The sequence below is a fragment of the Panthera tigris genome, chromosome B1 (assembly GCF_018350195.1).
Source record: "Panthera tigris isolate Pti1 chromosome B1, P.tigris_Pti1_mat1.1, whole genome shotgun sequence".
In the NCBI taxonomy this organism is placed as follows: Eukaryota; Metazoa; Chordata; class Mammalia; order Carnivora; family Felidae; genus Panthera; species Panthera tigris.
The window spans coordinates 35,305,631-35,328,759 of NC_056663.1; the positions used below are offsets into that span (position 1 = coordinate 35,305,631).

Sequence of the window (23,129 nt, forward strand, 5' to 3'; positions counted from 1 at the left end):
CCCTTGATCCGGTGGAAATTTCTCTCCTTCTGAGCCTTAGGCCATGTGCCTAGACCAAGGAGGAGCTAGAATAGGATCCCTGCAGGTTCCCTGGTGGCCATCCAGCCTCATGGCAAGGAGGATGAGAGATTGGTGGGGGCATAGAGCATAAGGAACCTTGACTGATTCCTCCTTTCCTGCCCACATTTAGGGACAAGAATCCCTCCTAGAAAAAGTGGAAGATTAAGGGTTGGGGGGGGGGGGGAGCAGGAAGTAGCAAAGTCCAAAGATTTAGCCAAGAAACAGGTATCTGATTTCTCGACTCTTCCCTCCACCCTCAGTTCTACTTGCTGCTGGCCCAACCCCACAGACAGCTGGCATGCTTTAGGGAGAGGCTAAGGATAGAGAAGGCTGTCCCAGGTGACAGGCTGTTGTCAACAACAAAAAAATTCTTTTCATCCCAATACACCGTCTCCTCTGGTGACTCCCTTATCTAACAGGGACCTCCCTCCCTGTGACTCTTCCCAGTCTCTGGCACTGCCTTCTGTCAGGGGGCTGCCTCTGCCTTCTCAGAGTCACCTGAGCCATAGTAAACACAGTTACATAACTACTCTGTTTTTCCTAGCTATCTGATCCTGGTCGGGAGTATGCCCCACCCCCACCTGATCCTCGAGCCTGCCACCTTTTGTTCTGTGAATTATCCCATGACACTCATGTCAACAGAGATCTGTCCATGCCCACCACCCTGATTAGCCAAGAGACTCCCAATAGATCTGGCTCTTCACATGCAGCCTCAGGAGAAGAAGGTGGCTCTTCATACAGGAATATGGGTCACTCTGAAAACCAACCTGTGTCACCAAGAGGAAGGATGAGTGGAAAGAGCCCTTAAGTAGCTTTTTATTGTAAGTAAGTGAGCAGAGAGTTCAGTTTTAGTTCTCAAGTGAGGAAAAAGAAGCCAGGGATCCCAGAAGACATACACCTGAAGTCCCGTTTCTTGAGGAGTTTCCTTATCTAGTACTGGGAGTCTGGCATTTGAATGTGGCACTCAGATCCACCCTTGAGCAGCTAAGTGGCTTCCTGGCCCGGTGCCTCAGTCCTTCCACATTAGGCAAAGGAAGGGCATCTGCTATTCCTTCTCTTCTCCTCCACACGGATAAACTCTAGTATATTCTTTGGTTAGGCTTTGAGCAAATTTATTTGTACTCTCAGAAGAGTGTTCTCTTCCTGCCAGGGGAACAAAGCCAGCAGAGCAGAGCAGAGTGAAAAAATACCCACCACAGGTCAAATATGGTCAGTGCTGGGGCCCGGCGGCTGGGGCAAGTGAGTGGACCTTCACGGGGATGGAGGAGGCGGCTTCCAGGCCTGCCTTGCACAGATCTCCCCCTAGCACACACAGGACGGAACAGGCGACACCTATTCAGGGTCCTCTGAGTCAGTCCCATTTCAGCCCGAAGGCTGTGAGAGAACTCAGCCCTTTGTCCAACTGTCTAGTCTATATTCAAGGAAGCCTTTACACTGACATCACATCAGAGACTGTTCTCTCTCCCTCCTTTTATAGATGAATGAACAAGTGTCACGTGCAGATGTGGTGCCTTTGAGAAGAGCTGAGCTGGAGGGACCTCTTTTAGTTCTCAGGAAAGAAAGAGCAAGCAAATGGCTGTCAGCTCTTTAGAAAGCAGGTTTTATAAGGGATGGATAAATAAATGATGACCTCAGAGGGAAAACCCAGCCAAGTTAACTCAGCCACAAAGAAGGGCACACAGACCAGGAGCTGGAAAAGTAGGTCTGCATCAACCTTCTCTCCTAGTGCAGGTAAACTGAGATGAGGAAGACAAGACGGTTGATATGTTGATCAGAGCACAACTTTATGGTGTCCACTGGCCTTCAAAGTAGGACTTTGTCTTCCCACTCCTTGATTCTACGATGAACCTTCCCCTGAACTGCACCAACATTAAAAAGCCCAATTTCCCACTGTTATGAATCTACTAGATCAACATTAGTTTCTTCCTAAAACCTGCAAGTCACAATAGAAAAATCAGAAAGACCATGTAATTACATAAAGCAGGCAGTCAAGTAGGGGTTGAGTCTCCATGTAGTGGGAGGTAAACATGAGTTTGCATTTTAGCTCTTAATTTCCAGTATTTTAAATAATTTTTTTCACAACTCTGGAAATAAGGGCAAACACTGCCTCATTTTACTCAATGTTTAGCTGTGGTATAAGGACATTGCTAAGTCAGGATGCTATTGGGGAATAACGAAGATCCCAAAATGCATACCCAGCTTATTAGAAATCTGGGCTTGTTTTTAGGCCTGTAAACTGCACTGTGGCCCTTGATGTGGCCGTACTTTTGGTAAAACTGCGTTACTTAGGCCTGGCAGGGCCTCGATTTAGACTTTCTGCCTCTACTGCCAGAACTGATAAAACTCCTTCAGATAACGTTTTCCTCTGCAAGGGCCCTGGGTGCTTGCCCTACCCTCAATCCTCCATTTATTTTCCCTTCTGAGTCCATAGCACCTCAGGGTAGTTCTACTTTCAAAGGAATCAAAAGGCTGGTCTTACACTTCCTTTTCTTGTTAGTTCAGCTCCACATTCAACGCCTCTCTGGCTCCTTTGACTTTTCCCGAGATGGAACTCATGCCTGTTATTATTAGGATCATATGCAGAGTTATTAAATTGCTACAATAAAAAGTATTTTTAATATCTTTTTAAAGACTATACATTTTCTGGGATGTCTTTCTTCCTTTTCTACAAGTAGTGGCCTCTGCCAGAGAAGCAACAGAAGGAGCTGGAACTTGAGTTAGTGGTGGGAAGAGTGCTGGGAAGGAGGCTGGGGCAAGGCAGTGGATTCTGAGTGGGAGAGCACCCTGCAGCCACCAAAGCCTGTCTAAAACTAAAGGAAGGGCTGAAGAGGGTGAAGGAAAGAGGTCTTTTTTTATTGTGATGAGATTCCTTTATCAGAGACCAGACCAGACATCAAACACCAGGCCTTCCCTTGACTTCTGGAATTATTAGGCTTTGAGAAAATGGATAAGAGCCAAATATAAGTGCCTCTAACAGGAAATAAAGGAAATAAAGACACAGGAAGCCAATAAAGTTATCATTTAATTTTAACAGTGCTTTTTTTTTTTTAAAGATGACTTCCAATTTACAATAAAATTTGAACAAATTAATTTCTTGATCACAAAAAAGACTTGTTCACTTCTGCCAATAAATAACATTTTCACCATTTTCTTAAACATAACTGAAAGCAAGAAAAAGCAAGTAATCTCTCAGCACAAGCACATAATCTATCATTCAGAAGAGCCTTTAAAAAAATGACCATCACCAGCTACTCTTATGTCTGACCACCTCAGGAAGCGAAACCAGGATCCTTTCTTAGAAAATGCCTGCTGACATTTCTATTAGGAAAAAACAATATTGGTCACAGTGCACTGAGAAAGGAAAAGGTGCTCATGATGGCATCTTCAAAAAGTTCTCTGACAGACCAAAAAATGTGTCTTTACTGCCGCAAATCAAAATCTGTGGTAGGCCTCCTTATCACATGCACTTCCACTTTAACATGCAAAACAAAACACAACAAGTTATTTGGAGATAGCTACATCAAGGAAGTGAAGGGAATCTGGGCAAGAACTTACAGGAAGGCAATGTGCATGGCCCTACTTTAGAGCTGCTCGGAGGGATAGTCCACATCCATGTCCTTGCTTCTTGATCTTAAGCCACCTTGACTTGTCATGAGGGTGTAGAAGAGGAGAACATGCATAACCCTGTCTCAGACAAAGGTGTTATTTAGCCAGTCTGGCCAAGGTTGCTGGGGCGTGAGGCCAAGGCCTCCCAGGAGGGAATATCCTCTCCAGTATCACCTTTACCTTTGTGACTGCATAGATGAAGGCAGCTAACCCTGGCCCCATTCACTCTGGCTGGCTAGACATAGGCAGGGCAGGTCACAAGTCTCAGAGTAACACAGGTTACCTCTTTCACACCCTGTCAATGGCACAAAGCTTTACTGTTAACGCAATTCTCTGTACAACTCAAGAATAACAACCCTGTTTTTCGACTACACAGCTTTCTTCCCCTACATACACATCTGCTCTCTCTTCAGGCTTTCCTATGAGCATTTGATCACAGCAATGCCGAAGAGGGGCTGTGGCAACACTGCTTTGGAACTACCCTCCAGGTCATCCAGACCCTCCTCCAGCTCCAAGGCCTCCAGCTCTTGTTGGGGGCCCCCAGGCTGCCCTTTACTCCCTCTTATAGCAGACTTCAGGAAAGCTGTGGACCAGGTGCCAGACAAGGTGGTATCTATCCATCATTATAACCACAAATGATTTAGGAAATTGGAGCCTCATGCCCACAACTGGGGCTTTGGGTTCACCTTTCCCCTGAAATCATTTCTGCCTACATATGAAAAACTGAATAATGCTCTGAAAAAAAACTTGGGTTCCACTGTTACTATAACAACTATAATAAATAGTGGGGATTCTAGAATGATATCTTAACAAGTCTTTATGGGTTCAGGAATACTTTTCAATAGAAAAACTGGAGGAAAAAAACTGGTAATACAAAGAAAAACTATAAATTAGTCAACCTGGGGCAAGCTCTTCCTAATTATTTTAACTTAAACGGTTAATTCTCAAGAACTTCAATTTTATATTTATAGATAAAGTATGGTCAAAAATTCTGGAGATCAGCTACAATATGTACATAAAACAAAGGAGGGTGGAGGGAAGTGATTTTAGCCTTGCTCCTTCAGAGAGGCTGGAGAAGACCCACGAGTAATGACCATGAGCAGTAAGCCCAGCTGTGTGCCATGTAAGCATGGTTTGTAATGTTCTTACAAAGGGCAGCTGCTTCAAACTTTGTTTTAAAATTACTTAGAAGAGGATCTGTGAGACAATGACAAGGCTGAAAGGGTCCCAAAGTTACCTAATTTTAAAAACTCCCACCCTTGCTCCTTAATAATATTAAATAATAATATTCTGTTAACAAAACAAATAAAAGGATTTTTCTTTTCCTATTTTGAACAGTATCAGGAAGTCATACCTAAGTTATTAGGATAAGAAATCAACTCTTTGTTATTGACAGGAACTTGTTTCATTGAACCGCAACTATTGTGTAGAAACAGAAAAGGCAATATAAATGTAGATAAAATTTACCAATGTTCCTGGAAGGCCTGATTTTCTATCTCTAGGCAAGAAGCCAGATCAAGCCCATCAGAGAGTGACAAGCAATTTTCACTCTGCTGGTCAATATCTAGTCACAAAAGGCCAGCAGACCAGCAATGTCAGACCCATAACCACGTGTTTGCCTTGAGGTTTTAAAAGAAACTGAGGCGGCGTTTGTTTTAGTATTCCATTAAACACACACACCCCTTGGCTTATTGGGGGGGGGGCGTTGCTCTTAAATATTCAGAACACAGAGATTTAAAAAGGATGTATGTTCTAAACTTGTGTTAGATGAGTTTTTAAATTTTTATTTAAAAAAACGGTCACCTGATCGATTTGAAATTTCATATGATGCAGACGTAAACACAAATGGAAAAACTGGTCCTTGGGAAGTGTCATTTTTAAAGTGATATTTCAGTAAAGTATATAAAAGAGTCCTCCAACATGCCTAGGGAACTGATGTAAGAAGTGTTGTTTTTTTTCCCCAGATAAAAGAAGTTGAAGAAAATAAGGTCCCTAAGGACCTTAAAGTAAAAGAGAACAAGAGAAAAGTATTTTTAGTATCTTTAGAACCCACAGGGGTATGATTTACTATAATAGAAGAGGCTTTGAAAATGGGAATACTGCAGAGCTCTGACAGCAGTGAAAATGTTTGTTTGAAATGATGGCCTTAAGGCAAACCCAGAACAGGCAGCCAGCCATCTTGGGAGCTACTGTTTAGATGAAAACATTCGAAAATATGTTAAAACCCTCCAATGAAGTCTAAAGTGAAGAACAAGTCCTGTTACCACAATATATATATCCATATATATATATACTTCCCCAAGGCACATGCCTTCTAAACCATCTTGAGTCACAGGTGTAAATACATATAAAGTATAGACTGACAGTCTCACTTTCAGAAGCTGTGTGTATTACACAGAGACACGTTTACCACACAACTTTCTCCATTGCTGAAACACACACCCCAGCTTTCTACAGAACATAAGAAATACCTTTATCTTTAGAATTCAACAAAATTTGAATTTTCAAACCTAACTTCCTTGTTGCTTTATTTTCAACTCACTCTGATTTTCTTGAATCATGACTTCTTACCCCTCTGGCTGATCCCTCAACAGCTCCCAGGGTACCTGTAAAATACATCCTCCCCCCCCCCATCTTTTTTTTTTTTTTTTTTTTTTTTTTTTAAGTATAGTCGATACACGTTACATCTCAGGTGTACAACTCAGTGATTTGTCAAGTTGATACATTATGCTATGTTTACCACAACTGTAGCTACCATGTGTCCTGTTACATCGTTATTATAGTATCCCTGATGGTATTCTTTATGCTGTGCCTTCTATTCTCATGATTTACTCATTCTATAACTGGAGGCCTGTATCTCCCCCTCACCCATTTTGCACCCCCTCCCCCGCCGTGCCCTCTGGCAACCCTCAGTTTGTTCTCTGTATGTATAGGTCTTTTGCCATCCTCTATCAAGGAAACTTGCTTTACTGTAAAGCTTGTTTTTGAGAAGATAATGAAGACATTTCTAAATAATCATCCTTTTTACTAATACAGTATCTTTTGCTTGTAAGGATTTGTAGTAACTATTTCACTACTTACTTGCTGACTGAAGCCCTTAAGAGTGGTTTCTACCTGTGGATTATATATGTATAACAATAGCCTCAGCTAGAAGAAAAGGAGAAAGGGGTAAGGGATTCCCTCCCATCCATCAACTGTCATGTGGACTGACCTTCTTATTAGGTGAGATTTCCAAAACAGTGTCCCTTCTAGAGTGGGACTAGGGGAGGGAGGAGTACGAGGCTATGCAGATGATGAATTCCCTCTTTGAATATAAAGAAATGACCATCGGTAAAGGAAACTATTCAAGACTTTGTCTCCCTCCTTTCACAGGTTTTACTCACAACCTAGTAAGAGGTCTTTTATCTCCTTCCCCCATATCCTTCCTATCTTTTTTTTATTAACAGAGTAATCCATGCCACCAGATCCCAAGCCTCAACATGCTTTCTCTCTCATAAATTGGGAACTGTTATTAGCAAAAGGTATAGGGAAACATAGATAGATGGGCTAAATCCTCATTCTTCTAGTGAAATTGTGGGTTTTTCTTTGAAAAAGGTTTCTGGTGTCCTTTAAGCTTACAACATCAAGTACTACTGTCTGAGATGCTTGCTTCAATGCTGGACTCCTACATGCCAAATGATATTAAGAACTGTGTAAATATGCACTTTGGTGTAGTATTGCCCAGACATGGACATTCACTGCAAAGCTGACAAACGAGCATTATGACATGGTACCTGTCACCAGGCTAAACCAAAAATGGGAGCCCAAGGATAACCAAAATTTCTTTCACTCACTGGTTGTTGAGAAGACTATTCAAACACTGTATCTGAACACTTGTTTTTGTTGATGGAGATTGACATACAGTTCAACCTAATGAGTGTGTAAGGTGGAGAAACATCCCAGTAACTGATACAGAAAATAGGAAATCCTCACTTGTCCAATGTCCTTTAGCAAGACTCCCAATTCATAAGGGGATCATTCTACTCTAGTCAGTTTCCTTTACCCCAGTTGGTTTTTAAAATGCTGACACAGGAATATAAGGACAATGGGGAGAACAGACGCAATAGCTGATACAATCGCACAGAAGGACATAAATACCTCTTATTTTTGAAAGTTCTACGGAGGACATTTATAAAATATTTAGAAATGTAGCTTCCTTTGCAGTTGGGTAAATTACCTGGGTTTCAAAAATGAAAGCAAAAGGATTTGGGATAAGAAACCTCCAAAATTCTAAGGGAAGTTTAAACCAACCATGCCCATGGTTGGAAGAACAGGTTTTGAATAATTCTAAGAAAATCTCTCATTGCTTTTTATTTTGTCTTACTAGAACATATTAAAAGGAATTGAGAGTCCAGAAGAAAGTAGGTTATATGGAAAACATTCTCCTTGGCCCTCAAAATCACTGGGTTTGGGTTATTCACTGAGAAGTTTGCCTATAATCAAGTTTTCCATAAGAAGAGTAGTTTTAGCCAGTGAAATCCAGGCCATCTTCTTCAACAGTACCCTGTAGAAAGGGAAAAGAAAAAACCCTCTTATGTTTGAAAAACTATTATTAGTCTGAAATGAAAGCTATCACCTTCCAAAAGAACCGGAGAAAAGCCTGGCTAGTTCAAGTCAGAAGCCCAGTGTGGAGGTTTCCAAGGCCCTTTTATTAGGGGAAGGTCCCCTGTGTAGCACAAGACTTCACATATGTATCAGACAATCAGATCAGTTCCTAAAAATTAGGAAGAAAAGGGAAAAACAAAACAGATGCACTTTTTATATATATTAAACATAAATTAAAAACAATTTATAAAATGGTCACCTTTCTTACAGCATAAATGCAAAGTGTATATGAATGCACCTCCAGGTTTAAGTTGTTAAAGTTGTTTTTGTTTTGTTTTCCAATAATAAATAAAATTTGTTCTTAAGTTTTCGATCCACCTGTGCCACAGCAGGGCTCTGTGTCATTGTTGGCTCTTCTCCCCCTGTCGCTCCTGTGCGCAGCGCTGGGCTGTGCCGGCAGTCTCACTGGCCCGTCAGGGTACTGGCTGTCTTTTCGAGGTGGCATCCGTTCGTTAATTCGGTCCAGTCCTCGGGCTTCTTCAAAACTCCGGATCCGGTGCTGAAGCGAAAACCCTCTGATGGCTACAGGAAAACAGGAAAGGGAGGAGCTCAGTTAGACAGCAAAGCAACAAGCTTAAAGCATGCTAGCACACAGCAACCTCCATAGAGAGTACCATACAGGGTTGGAGCAGACGTCTGGTGAAGGTAAATAGGCAATATTTGATCTGAATCAGATTTGTCTGAAGCTACTGCTTCCTTAAGGCTCAGAGGGCAGCTGACACTGTGGAAGTACTTTTCACAGAAGCTCTCTGTAATTAATCATGGCAGAAGCACGCCTGACAAATGGCTAAGAGGTTCGTTCCCAACTGTAACACATTTGAGAGTTTCTTATGGGCCTAAAACATGCTGAGTGTCAGAAAAAAAGGCAATGCTAGAATAACAGAACACGTTAAACAGAGTAGTTAACTTTAGCACAAACACCATATTGGCCACAAAAAAAGTACCAATAAGAGCTCATCTTTTTGTTTAAAAGGACAGCTTTTTGTCTTGCACAACCAGGAGCTGAATGTAAGTTAAAAGCCATCTGAAAAAGAGCTTCTGGAGATCTTTCTAATTGAATTTTTGTATCACCAAGGGAAGGCCTTCCCATTTTCAATCACCTTACTTAACAGAACAATTAAATTTATAACACATGTTTATCAATTCCAGTGATTTTCACCATCAGATTCATAGATGATTTGTTACTTGAAACTTGTTTTCTTAGAAACAAAGATAATTTAGCCTGACTGCCTTAGTGCAACCTCAGAAATGAATTAAACTAAATCTCTGTCTACTTTTGACTCTGTTCTTGATGTCCTTTAGAATCATTAGAAAAAGAAGCTGACCTGTTTGAGTCTCTAGTAATCAAATAGAAATCACTTCCACATGGAGGGGCTACTGGATTAAACCACTTGATCCCTCATGACCACTTGCTTAAGCTTCAGCCATTGCATTAAAATTGATGGAGCCCAAGGGCACCTGGGTGGCTCAGCTGGTTAAGTGTCTGACTCTTGATTTCAGCTCAGGTCGTGATCTCAAGGTTCATGAGATCGAGCCCTGTATCAGGCTCTGTGCTGTCCGTGCAGAGCTTACTTGGAATTCTCTCTCTCCTCTTTCTCTGCCCCTCCCCACCTCTCTCAAAAATAAACATTTTACAAAAATAAAAAACAAAAACTGATAGAGCCCAGAGAGGACTTCAGCTGTGGAGAAAGTCATTTAAATTAACACCAATACAGGACACTGAGGAAACACTTTATGAGCATGCCTAGAAATACTTAATTCTTTTCTCACTGTTACAGTTCTGGCGATGCAATAATTGAAGATTTCAAATGTTGACACAGCTCTTTAAAACTAGTAGACAGACACATGATCACATCTAACACAGGAATATGGCCATACCTTCCCGGGCCTCTACCGCTTCTACTGTGGCTGTAAGAGGCAGGAGCAGTGGCATGCAAAAATGAAGACAGAAAAAGAGTGAGTAAACCAACAGCATTGCTGCCAGCACAGACATCCCAGGCTCCCACCTCAGCCTATTCCCATTCATAACAAAAGTCAACTAGAGAAGCGAGGATTGCTGCGAGAAACTAAATTGCGGGGAAATGTGAGGCGGGGAGAGTGTCTATTATTTTTAACATTTCAGGTGGCATGGGAACCTTTTAAACTAATGGCATCCACAGCTAAGACAATGGGTCAGTCAAGCTGACTACAAATAACCAAGAGTTATGTTGCTTTACTTATTTTAAATAGCCAACTGCTAATTTACGTCTTGACATTCACGTATCAAAATAGCTTGAGTCAAATAATTTAACATTACAACTGTTCTTTAGTTTCTAACAGCTCAGATGGTATTAAATGAGCTGTTGCTGGGACCTATTCAAAACAGTTATTTAAAACTACTTCCTGCTCTTAAGCAATTTATGTGGGGTCCAACTGTCCTTTTTAATTACTTAATAAAAAAATGAATGGCCTTTGAATAACAGACTAGCATTTGGAAGGGAAAGGAACGTGGGTTATAAGTGAGCGATTATTTCTTGTCCCAGGGGTGGAGTACTAAGCTGGCAAAGGCATAAAACTACTCAATCCTGGATACAAATTCACCTGCCATCTGGGATTAGAGATACAGCAGAAGCTGACATTTCCAACCCATACGGCTTCCATTTACTGTGTTTCTATTTACTGTGCAGGAGGGCAGGCCAATTACTAAGGCCTTCTCCTTCGGTGATGGAAAAGGAAGCAATTTAAAAATTAGTGCCAACAGGTAAGTTTCCTAGTATCATCTTTTTAAAACAGTAAAAACTCGAATATATGAAAAGGTCACAGGTTGTAGCAAGAAAGATCCTACTAGAAGAACCCTCTCAGTTCCTCCAGTACCAATTTTTAAAAAGAAGTCAGGAAAGAATAATGAACAGTAACAGTTTGCTGTCCTGAAGTTTTACGTGTCAATAAGAGAGGAGAAACTGGAAGAACTGACAGTTAACTTCCTATCACAATGTGAAAAATGGAAACTTGGAATCAATTTATCAAGTGCTTAAATATGTCAACCATTTGTAGGCCTGTGGTAAAGCAATGTCACACCCTCCCTAATCTCCTCAAATAGAATAAACTTTCACAAGAAAACGATAGTGCCTTCAAACAGTATATCACTGGTGTTATTACAAAGCTGACGAACAAAGTGCAGCCTGAAACTGTATACAGATTGTTGTTCTAATTGGAGTTTAAAAGCTATGTGGTAAAATATGTACTAGTGTTGCACTGTTTTGGGTCCTCCTAGAACTGCTTTTTGCATTGGGTATTTAGATACCAGCCTGCATTAAAGGACATTATAAGAAATAGTCCCATAAAACTGAGAAACTGGTTTATTTTATTTATTTATATTTATATATATATTTCTTATTTTATTATATTTATTGAAATTTTCTTTGTTTAAATATCTTTCTTTACTGAAATATAATTCATACACCATAAAATTCACTTGCTTAAAGTGTACAATTTGATATAGAGTTGTACAACCAACAGGACAGTCTGTGGTCAGAACATTTTCATCACCCCAAAAAGAAACCTATTTACCTCCTGCCTCCCTTCCCCTGATCCTAGAGTCAACCAATAATCTACTTTCTGCCTCTACAGATTTGCCTGTTCTGGACATTTCATATAAATGGAATCACACAATATGTGACTTTAGTGACTGGCTTCTTTCATTCAGTCTAATATTTTTAAGGTTTATTTATGTTGAAACCTGCACCAGTATTTCATTCCTTTTTATGACTGAATAGTATTCTATTCTGTGGCTATCCACCTCATCAGGTGATGGGCATCTGGGCTGTTTCCACTTATTGGCTCTAATGAAAAATGCTGCTTTGGGGCACCTGGGTGGCTCAGTCAATTGAGCATCTGACTTTGGCTCAGGTCACGATCTCATGGTTCATGAGTTCAAGCCCCACATAGGGCTCACTGCTGTCAGTGCGGAGCCTGCTTTGGATTCTGTGTCCCCCTCTCTCTGCCTTTCCCCCACTTGTACTCTCTCCCAAAAATAAATAAAACATTTTAAAATTAAAAAAAAGAAAAGAAAAATGCTGCTATGAACATTTGTGTACAAGTCTTTGTGTGAATATGTTTTGATTTCTCTGAGGTATTTAACTACAAGTGAAACAGATGCTCATAAGGTCAACTGTATGTTTAATCATCCAAAGAACTCCCAGATTGGTTTCCAAAGTACCACATCATTTCACATTTCCACCAGCAGCATATAAGGGTCCCAATTTCTCCACATCCTCACCAACACTTGTTATTATTCTAGTGGGTGTAGTGGCATCTAATTGTGGTTTTGATCTGTATTTCCTTAATGTCTAATGATGTTGAACAACTTTTCACATGCTTATTGGCCATTTGTATGTCTTTGGAAAAATGTCTACTCAACTTTTTTACCCATTTTTTAATTAAGTTGTCTTTTTTTTTTTTTTAGGGTTAATCCTCTCTTTTTTAAAATTATATTGTTTTAAATTTACATCCAAATTAGTTAGCATATAGTGCAACGATTTCAGGAGTAGATTCCTTAATGCCCCTTACCCATTTAGCCCACCCCCCACCACAACCCCCCCAGTAACCCTCTGTTTCTTCTCCATATTTATGAATCTCTTCTGTTTTGTCCCCCTCCCTGTTTTTATATTATTTTTGTTTCCCTTCCCTTATGTTCATCTGTTTCGTCTCTTAAAGTCCTCATATGAATGAAGTCATATGATATTTGTCTTTCTCTGACTAATTTCGCTTAGCATAATACCCTCCAGTTCCATCCACATAGTTGCAAATGGCAAGATTTCTTTCTTTTTGATTGCCGAGTAATACTCCATTGTATATATACACCACATCTTCTTTATCCATTCATCCATCGATGGACATTGGGCTTTTTCTATACTTTGGCTATTGTTGATAGTGCTGCTATAAACATGGGGTTGCATGTTGAAACAGCACGCCTGTATCCCTTGGATAAATACCTAGTAGTGAATTGTTGGGTCATAGGGTAGTTCTATTTTTAGTTTTTTGAGGAACTTCCATACTGTTTTCCAGAATGGCTGCACCAGCTTGCATTCCCACCAACAATGCCAAAGAGATCCTCTTTCTCTGAATCCTCGCCAACATCTGTTGTTGCCTGAGTTGTCTTTTTATTTTTCAATTATAAGAGTTCTTTAAATTCTTTAGATACCAGTCCCTTATCAAATGCATGATTGTTAATATTGTCACTCATTCTATGGCTTGTCTTTTTACTTTCTTGATGATGGCTCAGTTTGCTGCACAAATGTTAATTCTGATGCAGTCCAATTTATACCTAATCTGTTTTTTTATTTTATGGTCTTTGTGAATCTGTTCAGTTCTTGGCACTCCTCTTTATTTTGGTATTAGGAAGCTTGTAGTAAAAGTTGTGGCTATTGGCTTGTTTTGTTTTGTTTTCCTTTGTGCTCCAAATTCCTAGCTTCTTTACTTTACTTTACTTCCCTGTATTATGTGTGTACCGTAACTTACTCAAATCCCTCGTGGAACAAGGTAAGATGTAAGTGAATGCGTGCTATAAGGCCATATGGGATATTGTTGGTTGAAAGGTCTCCAAGTAAAGTTACAGGAACAATAGGGTAGAGGAGAGCGGAGAATGGGTGATGGGCACTGAGGAGGGCACTTGTTGGGATAAGCACTGAGTGTTGGATGCAAGCGATGAATCATGGGAATCTACCCTTCAAACCAGGAGCACACTGTACACACTGCATGTTAGCCAACTTGACAATAAATTATATTAAAAAATAAAACAAAATCACGTAAATAATTTTTTTAAAAGTTACAAGAACAACAAAAGGTCTTTTTTAGCTAATGTTCCAGTTTGCCAATGAACCTACAGAACTGAGACTCTGATGGGAAAATGACAAAATAAGCTCAGTTCCTGTCAATCAGTGAGAGAGATAAGGAAGTCTAAAAAGCTGGCTCCACCTTCAGTTCTGTTCTTATACATTCCTGAAGATGTCTATCAATGAAAAACCTTATGTGATTAAAACACTAATATTCCAATTAGGAATGAAGAAAACAATATACTTGGGACTGAGAACAGAAGGCAGATCAAAGATTATAAACAAACAAATCTCCAAACAACACATCTATAAAATTCTCTTCATTATTCATCTCTGATTTGCTCTTTCAAGGTCCAGATTAAAACAACAACTTTGTGGATCAGCAAGTTTCCAAAACTTTTCAAGAAAGGCTGTAGAAGACACTCCCTTCTTCTTCACCCATGGTGTTTCCAACTAATTCCAACCTACCAAAACTGCTCTCAGAGTAGCTCACATGACTAATTACCAAAGTAACAGTGGGAAGTATTTCCTCACAAGAAACTGCACATTTATTTGAGAGAAAAAATTCAATCTAAAATAGTTTACTGATCCTTTTAATGAAACTAAACAAATTAAGAAAATTAGTTATATACTTCCAAGGAGAAAATGTTTATTTCCTCCTTCTAAATAGCTGAACTCTAACATTCCAGTATTTAATTTGAAAGAGAAGGAGAAAATCAATCCTATAAAAAGAAAGGGGAAAAAGGGGCTTGTTCCTAGTAATCAACATCAGTGGACTTTCCACAAAATGGAAAGGATTCCTGTAAGTAATGGGATGACAAGAAAAAAAAACTTAAATAGAAACAATTCAATAAAATAAGGGGGCAAAAAGCAGTGAAACTCTAAGTTGCTAATGCTTCGACTCCAGTTTTTGTGCCTAGAATTAATTGTCTTGCTTGACCAGATCTATGTCTATTCTGACAAATATCGATCTTTTCATTCCAGGATTCCATAAAGCCCTCTCCTTACAAGCCAGCACCCACACAATTTTTAGAACAGACACTCTGTTTGGATAGGTGACATGGCAGTGGAGTAGAACATGGCTTGTAGGCAGAGGCAAACTCCCTCTCTGAGACATTCTAACACCCAAAATTAAGGTATAAAATATACATTAGGTGAGGCATATCATGTGCACGAATCTGAAGTGAACAGCTCTATACGTTTTTATGTATGAATACACTTGTGTAACTACTACCCAGAGAGTGATACAGAATACCCCCACTACTCCAGAAGTCCCTTCTGCTCCTTCGGGGTCAATTAGTCTCCCACCAGAGGAAGTGCCATTCTATTCCGACTTCTATTACCATTTGGCTAGTTTGCCTATTCTTGAACATTCTGTAAACCAGACAGTCTGTGCCATTTTGTGCCTAGCTTTTTGAGTTTACCATAATGTCTGTGAGGTTCAACCCTGTTTTTGCATGTATTCGTAATGTGATTTTTCATTGCTGTGTAGTATTCCATTGTATAAATAGAACACATTTATCTATTCTACTATTGCTGAACATTTGGGTTGTTTCCCGTTTGGGGCTATTATGAATAAAGCCACAGTGAACATTCTTATGCCTATCCTTTGGAGGACATACGCACTGATTCTCTTCAATATATGCCAGGTCTTATTGCTGGGTTGCAGGGTAAGACATAAGTTTTTGCTTTACTGCCCAACAGTTTTCCAAAGTGGCTGAACCAATTTCCAAGTACACCAACAATGTATCTAGTTCTCTTGTCCATAAATTCACCAACACTTGGTGTTATTAGACTTTTAATTTTAGCCATTCTGGTGAATATGTAGTGGCATCTCACTGCGATTTTAATATCTATTTCCCAGATAACTTTATTAAGCATCTTTTCATATGCTCATTGGCCATTTTGATACCCTCTTTTGTGAAGTGCCTGTTAATATCTTTTGACATTAAAAACATTAGTTGTGTGGGGCGCCTGGGTGGCTCAGTCAGTTAAGCATCTGACTTCGGCTCAGGTCATGATCTCACGGTTTGTGAGTTCAAGCCTGGAGCCTGCTTTGAATTCTGTGTTTCCCTCTCTCTCTGCCCGTCCCCCGCTTGCACTCTGCCTCTCTTGTTCTCTCTCAAAAATAAACATTAAAAAAAATTACAGGGGCGCCTGGTGGGTCAGTCGGTTAAGCGGCCGACTTCAGCTCAGGTCATGATCTCGCGGTCCGTGAGTTCGAGCCCCGCGTCGGACTCTGTGCTGACAGCTCAGAGCCTGGAGCCTGTCTCAGATTCTGTGTCTCCCTCTCTCTGACCCTCCCCCATTCATGCTCTGTCTCTCTGTGTCTCAAAAATAAATAAACGTTTAAAAAAAAAATTTTTTTTTAATTAAAAAAAATTACAAAACAAAACATTAGTTGTGTTTTTCTTATTGAGTTTGTAGTTCTTTATATATTCTGAATTCAAGCCCTTTGTCAGACATACACATTGCAAAAAATCTTTTCTCAGTTAATGGCTTGCCTTTTCCCTTTCTTAATCATATATTTTTGTAAATAGAAATTCTTAAGTTTTTTTTTTTTTTTTTAGAAATTCTTAGTTTTATGGAATTTAGTTGATTTTTTTTCTTTTAAGGTTAGCACTTTTTGTGTACTATATAAGGACTTTTTATCTACCCCAATACTCTCCGTCCTTTCTTCCGGGAGTTTTATTGTTTTTATCTTTTATATTTAAGTTATAATTCATTTTGAATTAGTTTTCATATGTAAAGAAAAGAGTCAAGATTCACTTTTCCCCCAAATGGATGTCCAATTGCTCCAGTATCATTTCTTCAAAGAAGCCCTAATTTTAGATTTTATGTTGACTGCTGGGTAATGGGAGCACATCTTCCATGAAAGCAGTATTTCTCAGACTCACCTGTCTCAATAGTCTGCTTTCCTCCTGAGAGGACACCTAGAGGGAGTGTCCCTGTAGGCGTCAGGCCCTTGAGAGTCAGCACACTCTCACTCTCTTCCCTGCAAAGGAAGGTGAAAATCCTGCATTAACGCCAGGGTGTCCACCACTCGGCAGTTCAAAGATACTAGAAGGAAGTTAAGAAAGGATGCACAGAGATGGAGGACAGGTTCTCCTTCTTCCTACCCCTTCCCTGACCCAAAGAAACCGATGTTTTATGAAAATATTCCAATTTTAAACCACCAGCCAGTTCTTGCTTCTCAATTAGAGGTACTTAATAGGCAGCCGCTGTTCTAATGTTTCCCATATATCATACCATTTAATCCTCCTAATAACTGTATAAGGCAGGTCTTGTTATTGTCACTCTATTATAGACAAGGAAACTGAGGCTCCAAACCATTCAGCTAAGAAGAGGTAGAGCCAGGATGTGAACAGGCAATCTGGATCCAAGAATTCACACTAAATCACTCCATTCACTATACCTAAGCTTGTACCAAATGAATGTTTGCCAAAACATTTCTAGTTACTTTAGTAGATAGGTCAGATTCAATCTGCACTCCACTTTGAAGACCTATCCAATTGTACTACACTTTAATTCTAAAAAAAACTGTTCTGAAATCAACTTCTAATTGTCTCTCAAAATACTTTTATCCCATACTGTAATGACAGATTTATCCTCACCGCAGAATTGAAAAGACCCGTGCCATCTTCCCAATGGCTCTGATTTTATTCTTGATGATCTCCTTTCGAACTGTAGTGCCTCCTTAAAGAATACAAAGAATAAGTGAGTTAAAAGAATGTGTTAACAAGGTTAGTTTTAAAATATGCAGGATGAAGTATCTTTCTAACTTAAAGAAATTATTGTTTTAAAAAAAGAAATCAAGGCCTAAGTTTGTTTAAACAAACAAAAATCCCAGGAAGTTCTAAGGAGCAAGAGAGAAAACAACCCAGAAGAAGGGGGGAAAAAAAGATGGAAGTAAAAATGGAGGGGTCACAACAAAGACAGACTGGATGGATCTATGAAAGGTAGGAACTTATTTGTGGTTCTGAAATGTAGAACACAGCAAAGAATGAAATATACACATAGACAAAGACAGTTGCTACAGCAAAGATCTCTTTTGCAAATGCTGTGGGCCACCTTAGGATGCAGGGTTTGGCCTGCCAAATGCAAGTGATGATTCAAGCAGTTGTCTTCTGCATATATACAGCTAGCTCTCCTGAACTTAGTGAGGGCTACTTTCATTCTATAATCCTCACTTACTCACAGACTGGTGAGTTATTGCCTACCATAGACAACTGTGTGGTACAAATCATGATGATGGGTAAGGTCTTTATAAAGCAACATCAAAAAAAGTTACCACAACATTTTATGGCCTTTTCCCATCTATGATTCAGGAAACAGCTCACGTATGAGAAGCCAAGGTCCAGGCATGCACCAGGTGACCACATTCAAAAGTCAGAAAGAGAAACATGGTCTCTCCTTCCTCACCCTTCCAGCTCTCAATATCCTGCAGAATTATATGGCAGGTCCAGAGAAAACACTCACATTAAAACAGAAAGGGAGGATGGAGAGCCTGTCTGAAATTACTCAACTACAACTAAAAAGATCCAATAAAATTAATAGACTGTATGTGACAGACAGCGAGTAGTAAGCTCTTAGCACATTTTAGTCGGATACCTTTCCGATAGCTTGAAATGTAGTGATCTTCAGGGAGAAGAGACACCAAGAAACAAGGAGATGAAGATAGAAATATGAGAAGAGAAATTTAAGTTTACATGGAAGAGAGAAAAAAAATCAAAGTGAAATGCAATGAGAGAAGCAGGCTACTATCTTTATCAGCTCAGAAGAGACATCCTTGGTATCATGATAGAACATTAAATTACAAACTTCTTGTCAGCAGTTTTCCATTTCTTAAAGTTTATAGTTTTACATTATTTCACATCTGTTTTTATCTAACATATCCCATCCCCACAAATCATGAAGATAAAATTAGACAAAGGAAAAGATATTACTTAGGAAACAAAACGATGCTGAAAACAAGGAACAAAAAACAAAGGACAGAATGAACAGCCTATAAATCTCGTAATAAGAGCAAGATGTTTTTGTTTAACGGATTCACTATCTTCCTATACCTTTTTGGAGATATTATAGGTTTTCCTTTTTTAAGTTTTATATTTTCTTGAGAATCTCAAGCTCATTCACATTGTTTTTTGCTGTTTGTATTGTTGTTTGACTGACTCCAAGACTTTCCTGAGGTGGATGGTAATCCTTGGTGTCGGCTCCTGATTAGGAATGAGGGCCTAAAAGGCTCTCAGAGTTGCCAGGTAGACTGCAGACTTGGAGCTTTACAGGTTGTGATCAGGGTGAACTTTTGTTAGGGAATTCTCTTTATCAGTATTGAGGATGCACATGGCTGCTTAATTCACTGGTTTGGGGCCAGGTAATGATGCCCTCAGCTGTATTCCTAGCCCAGAAATTCTTTGGTTACACTTTTTTTAGAGATTAGCCTCCAGACCTGGAGGAGAGGCAACTGCCCAGTGGCAATTAGGATTTTAACTGCCTTTGAAACAGCTTCTACCCAGTTGTTTTTTTTTTTTTTTTTTTTTTTTTTTAGCTCAGTGCCCATCCCCTTACTCCCCCTAACCCAGTCCCCAATTCTAGAAACTGGTACTACCAATTCCTTTGCTTTTTGAGGATTCTGTGCTATAATTCAGCATTCCACATTACTTTAGCTTTCTTGAATTAGCTAAGTGAGGAACACAAATTATTCATGTTTCCCAGCTTCTAAAAATTCCTATAAAAATCTCCACATTTTTCTAGGTTTATCACTTTTTTATTGTGAGGTATGATAAACATACAGAAAAGTGCACAAAACAAATGTAAAATGTCTCTCTCTTCCCAAAGAAAATCACTCTCTTGACCTTTATTGAAATCACTTTCATGCTGTTCTTTATAGTTTTACCATGTAAGCGTGTGGGTATCCACAAACACTATGGTTTTCATTGTGTTTTAACTTTGTGTATTTGGAACAATCAAATATGTATTTCTGTGTCTGGCTTCTTTTGCTCAACATTATGTTTGTAAGACTGATCCATGTTTTGCCCATTGTAGTTCATGGTCATTATTGTATACAATTCCACCATATGAATATGCCACAATTTTCCTTTTTACTATCAGTGGTTATTTGGTCTAATTCCAATTTTTGGCTATTGTGAATTCAACTGCTATGAATATTCCTATGCGTTTCTCTTTACTGCTATTTCTGTTAAGTACATTCCTAGAATTAGAACGATCAGTTACAGGGTATGTATATGTTCAACTTTGGATAAGTTAGATATTATCTACTAAAGTGGACGTACGAAGTTATATTTCAGTGTATGAGCATTCCTGCTGCTACACATCCAGGCCAGCACTTGGTGTCATCTTTAATTCATCTTTAATTTTAGCCAATCTGGTGGGTGTATAGAATCAGCCAGTGTGGTTTTAATTTGCATTTTCACAATCACTAATGTGGATGGATATCTTTTTATATCTTCACAGACCATTTTGATATTCTCTTTTGTGAAGTACTTATTCAAGTCTCGTCTAACTGACCTGGAGTTCTTCATATATTCTTCAAGTGAGCTCTTTGTTGATTGTGTTGCAAATACCCTCTCCCACTTTGTACCTTGACTTTTCACACTCTTAAAAGGGTCTTTTGATAAATATAAATTCTTACTTTTAATGTAGTCCAACCTATCAATAGTTTCCATATGGTAAGTGTTTTCTGTGACCTGTATTTAAGAAATTGTCCTCTTCCCGCAAGGTCATGAAGATATTTTGTATTATAAATACTAGAGGCTTTATTTTTTTGCCTTTCATATATGAATTATTAAAAAAAAATTTTTTATGTTCATTTATTTTTGACAGAGAGACAGAGCATGAGTGGGGGAGAGGTAGAGAGAGAGGGAGACACAGAATCTGAAACAGGCTCCAGGCTCTGGGCTGTCAGCACAGAGCCCGATGCGGGGCTCGAACTCACAGACTGCGAGATCATGACCTGCACTGAAGTCGGACGCTCAACCGACTGAGCCACCCAGGTGCCCCTCATATATGAGTGTATTAATCTGTCTGGGATTTATTTTGTGTTTGAAATATGATATGGGTCAGGTTTAATTTTTTTCTCAGATATCCCCAAAACACTTATTAAAAATACCATCATTTCCCCACTACTCTGCAGTACCACCTCTGGTGTAAATCAAGTGTCCACAAATGCTGTGATGTTTCTGGATTCTCTATTCTGTTTCAGTGCCCATCTGTCCTTGCACTAATAATCCTAAATGCTCTAGCTTTGCAGTAAACCTTGATCTTCTTCAAAACTTAAACTATTTCCACACTAATTTTAGAACCTATCCTCAGCATTTTCATACAAATTTTAGAATCTATCCTCAGTATTTCCATATAAATTTTACAGTCAAATGGTCTGTTAATAGTTGACTTTGTACTGAATCCACAGATCAATTTGGGAATAACATATCTTTACAATATTGAGTTTTCTAAAACTCAATGTACATTTTATTTCTTTCCATTTATTTAGATCTCCTTTAATTTCTCTAATAATGTTTTATAGTTTGTTGCTTAGAGGTATCACATACCACTTGTCAGATTTATTGTTAGGGAGGATATTGTAAATGGCACCTTTAAAATTTCATTTTGCTTGTTGCTGGTAATGGAAACACAAATGATTTTTGCTTACTAACTTTGTATCCAGCAGCTACATGCCCTTGTTGATTTTAACAATCTATAAATTCCTTTGAATTTTCTCTATACACAGTCAAATCACCTATAAATAATGATAGCTTTGTTTCTCTCTTTCTAATCTTTATACCCTATGTTGCTTTTTCTTGCCTTATTATAATGGGTATAACTTCTTTTTCTTTTTTTTTTTAAACGTTTATTTATTTTTGAGATAGAGAGAGACAGAGCATGAATGGGGGAGGGTCAGAGATAGAGGGAGACACAGAATCTGAAACAGGCTCCAGGCTCTGAGCTGTCAGCACAGAGCCTGACGCGGGGCTTGAACTCGCGGACCGCGAGATAATGACCTGAGCTGAAGTCGGACGCTCAACCGACTGAGCCACCCAGGCGCCCCTACTGGGTATAACTTCTAATGCGGTATTATATGGAGGTATTAATAACTGACATCCTTACCTGTTCCCAATCACCAAGAAGAACTTTCAACATCTTGCCATATGATGTTTGCAATAGGCTTTTATAAATATGTTAAAGAATTCCTCTCCAAGCCTAGATTAATGGATCTATTGCAAAAGAAGGATGAATCTTACCTAAAGCTATCTCTACATCTATGGTTTTTAATGCAGTGAATTATACTGATTTTTTAAATAAAATTTTTATTTTAGAATAGTTTTAGACATTCAGCAAAGTAGTGAAGACTCTACGGAGTTCACATACACCCCTCTCGCAATTTCCACTAGTATTAAGATTTTACATTAGTAATACTGATTAAATTTTTAATGTTAAATCTTCCAACTTGGTTGGGAGGCAGAATTCTTTTATGTATATTGCTAGTTTCAATTTGATGATGTTTTGTTTAGGATTAACGTCCTTTCACATTTTAGGATCACAGTTATACTAACCTCACTAAATTATAGGGGAGCATTTCTTCTTTTTATTCTCAGGAAGAATTTGTTTAAGATTGATGTTGTTTCTTTCTTAAATGTTTGGTAAATCTGTTGGTGAAGTTATCTTCACCTGGAATTTTCTTCATAAAATTTTTTTTAAATTACAGATCCTGTTTCTTGGTAGGACTGTAATTATTAAGATTTTCTATATGGTGTCAGTTTGGGTAAGTTACGTTTTTCAGGAATCCGTCCATTTCATCTAAGTTTTAAAATTCACTGGTATAAATTTATTCTCATTATTTTTTTTTAAATGTTTATTTATTTTTGATGGGGGTATGGCACAGAGAGAGAGGGAGACACAGAATCTAAAATAGGCTCTAGGCTCTGAGCTGTCAGCGCAGACCCTGACAAGGAGCTCGAACCTATGAACTGGGAGATCATGACCTGAGCC

At 39.0% G+C, this 23,129-nt stretch overlaps 2 protein-coding genes across 10 annotated transcripts in view; both read right to left on the reverse strand.

Moving 5' to 3' along the window:
• SORBS3 (sorbin and SH3 domain containing 3) overlaps positions 1-4,476 on the reverse strand; it is a 28,854-nt gene extending 24,378 nt beyond the window's left edge. For 2 of the 7 annotated variants that reach the window (XM_042983272.1, XM_042983269.1), the window contains exon 1: positions 3,616-4,463. Coding sequence is in view for 4 of the 7 variants with exons in the window: in XM_042983269.1 (XP_042839203.1) it covers positions 3,616-3,670 (55 nt within the window). In the remaining 3 variants the exon portion in view is untranslated. Of the gene's footprint in view, positions 1-1,254; positions 1,359-2,539; positions 2,619-3,615 lie in introns of those variants that run through there. The other 5 variants (XM_042983271.1, XM_042983268.1, XM_042983275.1 and 2 more) reach the window with 5 other exon arrangements.
• Positions 4,477-6,394: 1,918 nt separating this feature from the next.
• Positions 6,395-23,129, reverse strand: part of PPP3CC (protein phosphatase 3 catalytic subunit gamma) — a 99,914-nt gene continuing 83,179 nt past the window's right edge. Inside the window, exons 11-15 of one of the 3 annotated variants that reach the window (XM_042983277.1) lie at positions 17,738-17,819; positions 17,021-17,118; positions 10,189-10,218; positions 8,629-8,832; positions 6,395-6,970 (exon numbers count right to left, since the gene is read on the reverse strand). In XM_042983277.1, the coding sequence (XP_042839211.1) occupies positions 6,915-6,970; positions 8,629-8,832; positions 10,189-10,218; positions 17,021-17,118; positions 17,738-17,819 (470 nt within the window). In that variant the 3' untranslated portion in view covers positions 6,395-6,914. Of the gene's footprint in view, positions 6,971-7,998; positions 8,210-8,313; positions 8,833-10,188; positions 10,219-17,020; positions 17,119-17,737; positions 17,820-23,129 lie in introns of those variants that run through there. The other 2 variants (XM_042983278.1, XM_015542788.2) reach the window with 2 other exon arrangements.